The following is a 12,579-nucleotide window of genomic DNA, read 5'->3' on the forward strand; positions in this document are numbered from 1 at the left end:
AATTTCAGCTTAAGCTCAAATACTTCAGTAAATATCCAGCTGTATAAATGCTCTGGAAAAGAGCATCTTCTAAATGTCTAAAATGTTAAATAATGCATTAAAAACTGTACATACGTAGACATCAAGCCGGAGGGAGGGCACAGCAGGTGCTTCACTCACTGACAGCACCATCAGCAATACCCCAGTCAGAAGCTCCATCATATAGAAGAGGTGGTTGTGGGCAAACAAGTAGGCAGCCAGGGCCTTTGGGTTTCTTGGGTGGGTGAAAAACTTGTCATTATTCTCACCTTCCTAAAGATAACACACAAAAAGATTTTTTTGTTGTATTACTGGAAAAAGTTTCATAACGTTGCTGCCACAGAAGTCATAATTTAACAAGGTAATACATTTGTTACGATGCCATTTATGCCACTGAATCTGTAAAAAGTCTGACAAAGCTTTGATGTTCCTTTGAGCACTGTCCATTCGAACAAAATAGAAAAAATAAGGTACAACCCAGACACTACCAAGATCAGGCCATCCAACCAAACTGAGCAACTGATGAACATGATTGTCAGAGAAGTGCCCACGAGTCCTAACACTGAATACAGACAGAGTTGTAGAATTCATTGCCTGAAATTGGAGAAGATGGACAGAAATCAACAGAACTTCAGATCTCTTTAGCACTTCACAGATTTGGCCTCATTGGGAGTGGTGAGACAAGGGCCACTTCTCAAAAAGGCCAACATTAACTCACACCTGTAGTTTGCCAAAAGCCATGGGACAGCCCCTGAGGCCTTCTGGAAGAAGACTGAACTCTTTGGCCTGAAAGCAAAGCACTAGTCTGCAAGAGAAAATATCCCTGTTTCAACAGGACAATGACCCAAAATAAATAGCAAAATGACAAAACGAGAATGAGAAGGATCTTTCATTTCAAAACAAAAAGGTTGAATAACTGATGAAAACCTGTGTGTTGAAATGTTAACCATCATGGTTGAATAAAACATTACTATTGTTTTAGAGCATATGTAAGTGTGTGTTTTGAAGTTTATTTCTTTCACCAAGAGTGGAGAGATTAATGTGCAGTTTTACAAATAACTACTGTAGGCAATTAGGAGAAACCGTCAGTTACAGTACCAGTTAAAAAATGTTGTTTCTTATTTTATTTTTTTAAATGAAATACTGACCTCCCCCAGCATGCTTACAAAGATAATATATACTTTTTATCCTTTTTTATGATTTTGAATGCTCAATCATATTCTTCAACCACATTAATTCCTGCAAGCTGTACTACCAATTTGAGAGTGCAAACAAAAAAATTGGTTCCCCAAAAGATGCAATGTTACGTTTCAACTTACAGTATTTTAACACTAGAGTGTTGAGTTTGCATAGATATTTGAATTAAAACACAATGCTTAGCATGAGTGCACAGACTGTGGGCTTAAACAAGGTCACTTGTGAGCGATTAGCCAGTCACCCCAGTCGACTGAATCCCTCCCTATTTGGGCCAGTTTTGTGCCACTCAAGAATACTTTCTAAATTAGCTAATTCATTTATTTTTCTTTTTGAAAATAATTTTGAAATAGCAATGGTATAACACTGTACTACTGTTATGATAAAAAGATATAAACATCGAAGCATGGTATAATTTTACAACCCAAATAAAATTTAGCATGACAAGGCATACTCAGACAATCCCTTGTGTCAATCACTTTGAAAACTCAATTTCATTGGCTGGAGAGACTGACTTCCAATAATGGCAAGAAAACTCACTTTATTCAGATAAGGCAGCAGATTCATACAAAAAGATTTAAAGGTTTGCTTTGGTTTGACTGAACTGCATATACCCTTAAAGTGGCAATTTTATTGATCCCACCAATAACCATGCTTCAATTCCTGAATTGTTTTTTTTTCCCCTTGACATCATGACATTGTAAGAATTTGAGCTTCACATTAACTGGGCCATATTTCCCACTGTTCTGTCCAGACACACAGCAGCAGAAGGATCATTCACCTGCAGGTAGATGGCAGCCTCCTGGTAGTTCATTTCCCAACTCTGCCTCAGTGTGCCAAAGTGGGACCTGTGGTCCTGGTGCCCAGGGGTGGGGATCACTGCATTATTCACAATATCGTAGCCACTGCCATCTATACAGAAACAGGTGCTCCATTAAAGATTGACATACACAAAAGAACCAACAGAATAAAAATGAAAGCTTGTCCTGATCTGACGAGCAAGAACATCCAGGGAAAGCACAATCTATAAAAAATCTCTGAAATTGAAAGCACATTGATGGGTAATAAAATCAGTTGTATTAACAAAAACAAACTGTTTAAAGGAACTGAGAAAACAACACTGTTTTGTATCCAGGGGACAAAGACAAATATTAAAAAAACAAAGGCCTTTAAAAAAAGCCTTTTTATGTAACGACATCCAATGGGTCTTCTGGACAGTGCATGTGAAGAGCATGTGATGAACCACGCAGAAAGCCCCCTGAACATTGCTGGATATTTATACTACAAGCTGTATATGACAGTTTATGATTAATATACCAATGAATTCAAATTGGAGGCAATAGGAAGAGGTATGTACAGGGGTCTCCTGAGCATGCTCTAGCCAGTTTGCCTGTACACCACTGGCTTGTCCAGACTTCATGTTACTTTTGGTTCCCAGATGTCAAAAGGTAAGCACAGAGGTCTCTGGCAGTTCCTTTATACTCTTTACAGTACAGCCCCCTGGTCTCTGGCCCCACTGTGCATTGCAAGGATGGATCATTAACACTCCAAGTTTACAAATTTACAGATGAAGAAAAATCAGTCCAGCACAAATAGGGTTTTGTTGGAAGACACAATAATATGAATACAACCAGCAAACAACAACAGTACATCCTTCTTGAGTAGCTGTTTGGCACTATACCCATACACACTGTCCAAAAAAGTCCCCTACAAGACAGAATCAAAATGAATCAAGTACTCTCATCGTTCCCTTTTGCCATTTCATACTAATCAATACCCACTTTACATTTTCATTTCAGCAGCCAATGTCTTGTGTAGGCCACTAAAAGTAGTTTCATAGACTGGAAATAATCCTTGAAAAACAGAGACATTCAATCAAGTTTCAGCTTCCATGATTTTTCAAAAATCTGGGTCAAGCTGGATTTACTGTGTTATCTATGCCCACAAAAATAGAACTAATTTCTCTGTCCCTGACTGTCCCTCCTCATCACAGCATGATGAAAGCTCCAATAACCTCAGCCATAACTCCTCTGCTGCCAGATGATGAAGCATCTGACAAGCCCATAAAACTGATGTTTCTACTCATACAAGCAATCTGTTTTCGGCTAGTATAAGTAGTTCATCATAGGTTCCTAAGAAAGTACCAGAAATTCTTTAAGATAAGATGGCTCTTGACCATATAAAAGCAGAGCACCTGGCAGAAGGCAATGCTTCATGTCAGGATACTTTCTTGAGACACAGCAGTACAGGGCCTAGGGAAAGATATCACTATTACTGCAACACAAAAAGTAAAAAACTAGAAGAGCAAAAAATCTTGCTGCCAATTATTTTCCCCAGACGAAAAGTGATCACAAACTCACACTCAATACAAACCAGAGACTGCTTCGGTTGGGCCCCATAACAGACAGAGACAGGGAGGGCTGGTGGGCCATTCCAAATCCAGTCAGAGAGACACAATAGAACCACTTTTTGTCATCCAACAGAGATGGAACAAAAACAAAACAAAGCCTAGGGCCACTTTATAGAGCTTTATAGAGTTTTCTTTCACTTAAGCTTGACCTGGCTCCAGTTAGAAATAAGGCTTCAGCTATATGGCTCATCTTTTCCCACAAACAGAAAAAGTCTGGTTCAGAAAATAAAATACCCAGACATGATTTCTAATACAACAGGAAGCCACAGAGAACTACCACTGACTACAATTAAATCACAAGCTCCACAACACTCTCTGGGATGGGGTACACAAAACAGAAAGGTATCTGTGGCAATGCTGACAGAGCAGTTTCTAGCCAGCGTGGAAGGTACAAAGGATGCAGGATTAATGAAGTGGATACACTAACATGTGATAACATGTGGATACTTTTTTTTTAAAGCTACAGTGTTCTGTTATGATGATCATGATCATGATGATAAGAAGTGGAAGAACACCAACAAGAAGAAACTGTTTCTATTGTACCTTACAAGTTATTTGCAGCAAAAAGTGCTTTAACCCCTTTGTGCAATGCCAGCGTGCCTAGATTGCTCAAGTCAGACATTCATTGCTCTTGCAACCAAACTACGAGTTGAAAACAGAAACTCTGTGTTCTAGTTTCATTAGTAGATGATACACGACAACTATACTGAGTATGGAGTTTTACAGTGCCACCATTGTTGCACTGGTCGTTCATTTAACAAGAACTCCCTCCCTGCGGTCTCATTTGCACCTACACCCCACACCCATGACACACTGGACAATAGTGTCTATCTGCCCGTTCATAAAAATATTTTTTCAACACTAAAAAATTGTATTCTGTCATAGCAACAACATAAACCCAACAATAGCCCTAAGATATGCCAATACAGCAGTGAAAATGCTGCTCAGTGAATAATGAAATAAACAAGACAAAGTTTTCAAAAATTATACCATGTCATTCTACAGTCAATATCTGGCACCAAATTTTGAATAAATATACAACCTTACCATTGGTTTTACGGGTAGAGATGTCCCTTTTGAGACTGAGTGGTCATATATTGTCTTGGACAACCAGTTTGTGAAATACATTACATTGTGACGCCTGGGTACCTCCCAAAATAGCTACGCGTAATACTACGCATGCAGTTTACAGTGCTGTTGCCCTTTGTAGTACAGTCTGGCTTGAATGACAAAGTCTATCCATTAGGTGACAGTATAAGTTTTCTAACGATGTGTAACATCACATCTGCAGAGCATGCTGCAAAAAAAATGATCTGGGACTAAATATTGAATAAATATACAACCTTACCATTGGTTTTACGTGTAGAGATGTCTCTTTTGAGACTGAGCGGTCATATATTGTCTTGGACAATCCGTTTGTGAAATATACGCGCATTTGTGATGCCTGGGGTACCTTCCAAAATAGCTGTGCGTAATACCACACGTGCGTGTCGTTTACGGCATTGTCACCCTTTTTAGTACAGTCTGGCTTGATTCACAATTCATTTATTCAGTGGGTGAGAGTATAAGCTTTCTAACGATGTATAACATGTCTATTTTTGCTTTTGGAATAGCGTTTTATAGGTCAGCGTAACCGAAAATTTTCTTATCATCGCATTCACTCTGTGATAGCAGTAAAGACGCTGTTATCGTTACTCTGGTTTTATTATTTTTTTAAATGAACTGACGGTGTGAAGACAGTAGTAGACAGAGCGCGCCATGGTTACAGTTGGCTAACCACGAGGTACTGTGTCTTGTGATTTCAGGTGAGCGACAACGTATAAATTTGCTCAAAAGTGATACTGCATTAGTACAGTGGATGTATAAGAATGCTAGGATGTCAATGATGCTAGTAGAGTGTGTGTATGAGATTGCTAAATGTTAGGAAATACGAGTACATGTTTATATCATGTACTACATGATGTCGTCGCTAGCTAACTGGCTAGTTAGCCCACTGTAGCAGCTAGATAACTGGCTAGTTAGCCACACTGTAGCAAGCTAGAAACTACAAATGTCCGTTTGTAATCAGTAATATGTGCTTACGTGTGAATGTCCAGTAAATGTGTGTTTAGCTATGGTCAGAATAATGTGTTGATCCAAATCTGAGAATTGCAAACTTTATTTTATTGAGAATATATGACAATAGATAATAGACCGCTGACGATGGCAAGATTGTGTTGTGTGGCGCAGCAGTGAACTTTGTATAGGCTCTGTGTAGAGGAGGAGCTCTGTGTGTGGCTGGCCTATCACAAGTACGGATATTGACACATTTTACTCGGATGGTACGCATGCTCGTAAAAAGTACATTATCCGTACCGGATACTCATTTCATCCGAGTATTCGGCTCAACCCTACTACATATCCACCCTTAGATTTTATGAACTTGTGGTCAAAAAGTTTTTGATCCAGGACATGTATAGTTTAACTTGCTGTATATAGCTATGCAATCTCTCAGATTCATTCATTTCATTGCGAACTAAAAAAAGTTCTTTCATACCTATTTTGATCCGGGCTGCTAAAATGATCCGGGTGACGCAATGACATTCTAAAACAGATTAAAGTTTCGTTGCAGCCATAGACCGTAGCGTCCGTTGCTATGCCGACGCAGCCAGCCTTGCTACATCCTTTGGCGATAAAGATTCTAAGACAACTCAGCAATTTCTCTGGTTTAATGGCTTATTTTCCAGCCTGAAATGCACTTGTATTAGTAAATGGCTACACATGTCACCTAACTTGCAAGTAGTTAGCTATCTCCCTGGATATGAATTAAATGTTTTAACAGAAAATAATAATAAATGCGACTTTAACCACGGAAATGGCTATACAAAAAGGCAAAATAAATGTTGTGGTCGCGATAAATGGTACAAATGATTTGGCATATGTGCGAAGGGGTTAAAGAAAACAGAGAAAATACAGTAAAACAATATACAAAGTAAGAAGGGACCATGCATAAAACACTGAAGTCAATTTCTTAAACCCCTAATTAGACACAGGCGTCTAAAAATAGAATTCTCTTAAATTATTGCTTTCATCGGTCACTGATTAAAGGTGCACTGCTGGAACACTTACTGTTAAGTGTTGTCCACGTTGTAAAGCGCAGTCTTCGCACTTTGATGCAAAAAACCCTATCTCGATCAGTAAAACTACTAGAGATAAAAAAATAACAAGGCAGTTTCCTTCCCCAAAGAAGGGCTGAAATGTAAACTCCAGGTTAAATTTCTTGATGATCATGGTATTTTATAATTCAATAACTATCCATAATCAGTCAAACAACTAGTACTGCAGTGATAAAATTGATATTGCTAAAATTCCCCTCTGATCCCTAAGCAATCAAACTGCTCTTTGTATATAGGCTATAAAAAGTCATTATTCATTATGCATTATTTCCATTGAATTGAAAGTGTTTTCATGAGCATTTGAAAGGGAGCATTTCTATGCATGTAAATAGAATGTCAAACGTGAAAAGTGCTTTTTTTTTTTTTTTTTACTTCTTACCTTGCAAACAGCGAAAAAATTCTCAATTAGACATCCCAATGCTGAGTGAATGACCTAAAAGCAAGCCACTGCAACGCTCTCTAAGATCTACCCATTGTGACAATTGCCCCTACTTGGAAACCCCGTATAAGTTAAAATAATCATACAGCGTTGAGTTCTTCAAGCTCATTTAAATAGCTTTTGAATTTAGCTTATGGCTTATTTAGCTGAAAATACGGTTTAGCTATTCTACTGCATACTGACTTACTTTCACTTTGCCTTTTCACGAAGCACTTAAGTAGATGCTTAGCACACGTTCTATTGGAGCTTTGTTTGTTTATTGGCAAATGCTTTGCATAAAAGAAATTGCAGTAATGATAAAGGACACTATCTTATTGTAAATCTTTTATGATTCAATTTTATATTTTTGCCATTTTCCTCCTTGTGAGCTCTCCCTCTGTTGTGATCACTGATAAGGCAGATTTACAGCAGCCTGGCAGGTCTGAGCACAAAGCAAGTTAAAACCAAATGATTGTCTCTACGTGAATTTAGTTTGTGTAAAAACAAACCATTATGAACATATTTTGTACATAGAAGCTATCCAAAGAGACAGCATTTGACTGAAATAAAGGGCCAAGTCAAAAAGAGAATGGGTAATAAAGAATATTTGTTTTGTGGGATTCCAGAGGGTACCACCCTCAATGGAATTAGCACCTGAAAGTGGAATATGGCTGGGGAAAAGGATATACACAATACTCCAATTTGGAGAGGTTGTCTGGTGATTTGGGCCCCCCTTTGGGTAAATGCATGCCAAATTTTACTGATTTGTTCAATCCACCCCAAACTTTGTCCTGGTGTTGGATCCATCCGGGGGTATAATTGGAAAAAGAAATCTGGTTTTGTCCAGTATCAGTATCAGTATGTTTACACAGTGAATCTCCCATAGGATCAGGGGATTGGGTTATTTTGGTACAAATGTTCTCTTTATTTCAACCTTTGAACCACGTCTGTACTGTATATAAATTTGGAGATAATGGGGTTTATTTCAAACAGGGAATTTTTACAAAAAGCCCTGGATTTCAAGTGGGGTTTAAGGGGTGAAAATAGCAAAAGGATCACAAATAAGCCAATATAAAACCAGGAACAAACTTAAAATTAATAAAAACAAGGTTAGATAAACTATGAACAAAAGCAACCTAATTCAGCTAATGAAAAAAAAGTAATTGATTTTGCAAAACTAGCTACTGTTGGGGCCCCTCAGATCTGAGACAGGCCTTTCCAAAAATGTGCTCAGCTTATCCCATGTAACTTTGGGCTTTGCTCATTGATCAAAGACTTCCCGGAGATCACCTTGGGAACCATCAGATACATTCATATGTGACATACAGGTAACAAATGAAACTGCTTGAGATAAAACTCAGAGACACAGAGTCTCAAACAAATTTAAAGAATTCCCTCACTTAGTGGATATTATTAAATTTAAAGACCCTGTGCAGTCAAAATCATGATTGTAAAATGCTTATGACCAAAAACTATAAGGTTACTTACACATTGATTTTAAAAGTATTTCATACATGTATGTAATGAATTAGATTTCTTTTCCTAAAAATAAACAATGCTCGACATTGCCGCCTGGTGGAGTATTTGGTATTGGTGGTTTTGAGACCAAGATTGTGACGTCACAAATGTTTCTAATTTGCATTGACCAATGTGCGGCGGCCAAAACACTCACCCAGTACGAATATTTATGTAGTGTGCGCTCCCAAGTTCAAAGCCATGACCAAATTCTCAAATACATATTGCGTGGGTCTGCTGCTAACATTAACTAACTATCCAGTTCAACAATGCCTTATTGTGTGATTAAAGATTGCAGAGATAGGAATGCATCTTTTCACGCTTTGCTTTAGGTGTTTGATGCATGCTACCTAGTCACTTAACATTGATCTAGATTATATTACAAATCAAAATGTTAGCCGTCCTAACCTCACTTTACTTCGCTGTCGATGACATTTAGCTCGAACGGACGCTTACTGGTTAAATGGACCGGTTCCGGTAAGCATCCATTCGGGCTAGATGACGTTCTGCTATTAATCGAATAAAGCCTACAAACTATAATGTTACCGTTAACCTCATCTGGCTATTTACTTGCTGTCTGGCTATCCATAATTTTGCTAATGTAGCAATGAGCTATACTTATCTTGTGTAAATGGGTTGTTGACATGACATGGCATTTTCACTGTCACACAAGATAAAAGTGTATATAATTAGTATTGTCATCATTTAAAATGCAGTAAATGGTTAAGCATTTCTTTGTTTTACATGGACCTGTTGTTATAAAAACTGCTTTGTTATCAGATTTTTTTAAATTTTTGAGCCAAACCTCAAAATTGTCCTATGGTGTGACTGTCTCAAGCATGGTTCAATAAATTACAACTTTTATAAATGAAAAGGAAATGCATAAAAAATTAAAAATACCCCTGGCATAATTTTACATATTTATATAAATAAATATTTTAAATATTTAAATATTTATTGTCTATTTCCATAAATTAAAATAATTTTTTTCCATCCATTATATTTCTAAAAGCGTAGGAACTTGACACTTGATGCTGTGTCAGAGGGATTATGGCTTAAAACATACTTTGAAATGTTAATGTTAGAAAAAATTAGTTGCAATCTTGATGAAACACAGTTTAAGGATAACGCTATGTGCGAGAAAATTACTAAAATAATTGCTGATTTCAGTGGTTAAAGTACAATGAAAAGCATGTTTTTCAGTCTTGTAGCACTGCTTTAGCAGTAGGTATGTTGATGTAAAATTACCCCCTTGTCCTGCTGGTTGTTGGCTGTACCCAAAGAGAGTGCACTAGCACAATTATAACAGGTCGAATGATACATCTGAAGTGGAAAAAATGATACTCCTGACGTTAACATTTCACAAGGAACAATTTATGACTGAATTAAAACACCATTGCACGGGATCTTTAAGAATATAGTGGAGCAGAGGGATACACAAGTGGGCCACCCCATAAGATGATGATATGATACTGTAGAAGTGGATACATGGGCAGGTTGAAACATACATATTATTATTGAAATGATTATTATCTTTTATTGATGTTTTTGTGTGGTTTTGTATCTTCTGCCTTCCTGCACCACTCGGCTCTGGGCTTTATGGTTGAACCCATGGGTCATCTTGCATGGGAGCTGTTGTATGGACATTAGTATGGATAGTATGGTAGTGACTGACTGCAGTGTGCCCTTGTCCCTGCTCTGTCTGACTGCTATGGCATGTTGATATGTACTGTGGTGGGTAACATGAACCTAGTATATAGTGCATCCTGTAGAATATATGGTTTAGTCTATACTGCACTGGCCGTGTAGCTTATATGGTGTGGACCGAGAACATGGAGGTTCCAGCCTGCAATATGCACTGTCTGACAGAGGGGAAAGATGTAGAAACCAATGTTGTACTAGCTTAACATATTAAAAATAAATAAATAAATAAAATCTTAAAAATGGGCAGAAAGAAGTGATAACATGTGGTTGTATGACCAAAAACTATAAGGTTACTTACACATTGATTTTAAAAGTATTTCATACATGAATGTAATGAATTAGATTTATTTTCCTAAAAATAAACAATGCTCGACATTGCCGCCTGGTGGAGTATTTGGTATTGGTGGTTTTGTGGTTGTATCAGTTTGAAGTGTATCGTGATGTCTATATGTACATAGCAATATGGATTGAGCTGACCTTGCTAATGGTGCGGTATGTATATATGCGTTCTGTTTTTTCATTTTTGTGTGTGTATATGCGTATGTATGTATATATGTGTACATATGTGCAGGGGCGTTTTTACATTAGGGGCACGTGGGGCAGTGCCCTGCCAAAGGTGGCGCTGTGGTGCAAGATTATCGTAACATCTGAACGTTGCGGCATAATGTATTTTCTATTTAATACAAAATAGGGATTCCGTGGTGAAATTGGCATGTATAAATATAATACACTTGACTCACAATCCTTATAGTGCTGTTTTGGAGTAATTTCCTTTGTGTGTATGTGTGTGCTCACGCTGCGGACTGCGCTCCCTGTCCTATCTCTCTACTGTGGGGCAGCGGGGCACTCTGCCCCATCGTTGCTAGGAGAACAACGTGAGCGTGATCTGCGTAAGCAGGGAAAACCTCCCGCAAATTATGTTGGATGAATTTTGCCTAGGAACAGGTTAGCCACCTGAGAAAAAATAATAAACGTAACCGTTAATCGGTTGATGTGCGTCTATCGCTAATGCTAGAGTGAGAGCACCTATTAGCCTAGCTACCACCTTCGTTCAACAGACAAGAAAACGCAAACAGATTTGCAACTATATATGAAATAGTCGGTAATATCGGTAACAACCTGTACCTAGTTATGTAGGAAAAAATGTCCTTGTTATCCTCCAGTGGTTATTTTTTCAGTACTTTCGCAATTTTTTTCTGTGCCGGCAAATAAGAGGTGGTCCTGCGCTAGCTTTTGGTTGTTAAGAGGACGTGTATCGACCACCCCATATAAATGAATGGAACTTGACATAAATTTGCTAGCATACTGTATAAGTGCCCTATCTTGCGTATTTGAATTTAATATGAGAAAGGGTGGTCGCTATCAGCATGTCTAGAAATCCGTACATATGCACTGTTGTAACCCAAGTCGCAGGACGGAAAATAGCCGTTAGGAAAGCAGTTTGAAATTATGAAGCAACCTCTGCGCCATTACATTTAATGGGGCGGGATGAGAATTCCTAGTGTGTCGCTTATCTTAAAGTTGATATTGTAAATAAGGCTGTATTAATATAACTAAATGTATATGTATGAAGCTGTTTTTTTTAAACATTTAGACAGTTTATTTTGTGTACTTTTACAGGACTTACATTTAACGATGTCCAGTTCTCTCTAATAAATACAAAGTAAATACACCATTGGTTAGGGTGGTCGTTACACGATAAACACTGCTAAATTTTTAGTTTCACAAAGCGAATTAAGAGTCTTAAGGTTTATTTGCTGAATAGCATACAACACACGATGAAATCACACACACAGAATTTAACTAAATTAACCATCTTTGTAAGACTGGCATTTAGAAAGGAACATGTTTTTAGCATTTAAGAGACCGACAAGAGCATTTAAGACAGTGGTTCTCAGAATCGGTCCTGGGGGCTCCTTGCATATATTGGCTTTTCTCCATTGGTTTTGATAATAAAAATAAAAGTCTAATAATAATTAGAAATTCAATGTAGGCTACATTATTTTTGTCTTCATGCACCAGGTGGAAAACTTGCTGTACAAAGTGCGTTGTCATATTTACACGCCTGCAGATCAGTTATTAATATACTTGGTAGATTTGTTAATCGCCGCTGACAGTGTTAATTTTTATTCGGTAGAAAGTGACTTGCGAACGATCGGTCAGCT

The 12,579-nt window shown here is 37.8% G+C and overlaps 1 protein-coding gene across 8 annotated transcripts in view; it reads right to left on the reverse strand.

The window, feature by feature from the left end:
* LOC118206696 (two pore calcium channel protein 1-like) overlaps nt 1–12,579 on the reverse strand; it is a 134,099-nt gene that overhangs the window by 105,441 nt on the left and 16,079 nt on the right. For all 8 annotated transcript variants that reach the window (XR_004761229.1, XM_035379676.1, XM_035379677.1 and 5 more), the window contains exons 3-4: nt 1,994–2,124; nt 115–291 (exon numbers count right to left, since the gene is read on the reverse strand). Coding sequence is in view for 7 of the 8 variants with exons in the window: in XM_035379676.1 (XP_035235567.1) it covers nt 115–291; nt 1,994–2,124 (308 nt within the window). In the remaining variant the exon portion in view is untranslated. The remainder of the gene's footprint in view (nt 1–114; nt 292–1,993; nt 2,125–12,579) is intronic.

This window comes from Anguilla anguilla, chromosome 10 (assembly GCF_013347855.1).
Source record: "Anguilla anguilla isolate fAngAng1 chromosome 10, fAngAng1.pri, whole genome shotgun sequence".
Classification (NCBI taxonomy): Eukaryota; Metazoa; Chordata; class Actinopteri; order Anguilliformes; family Anguillidae; genus Anguilla; species Anguilla anguilla.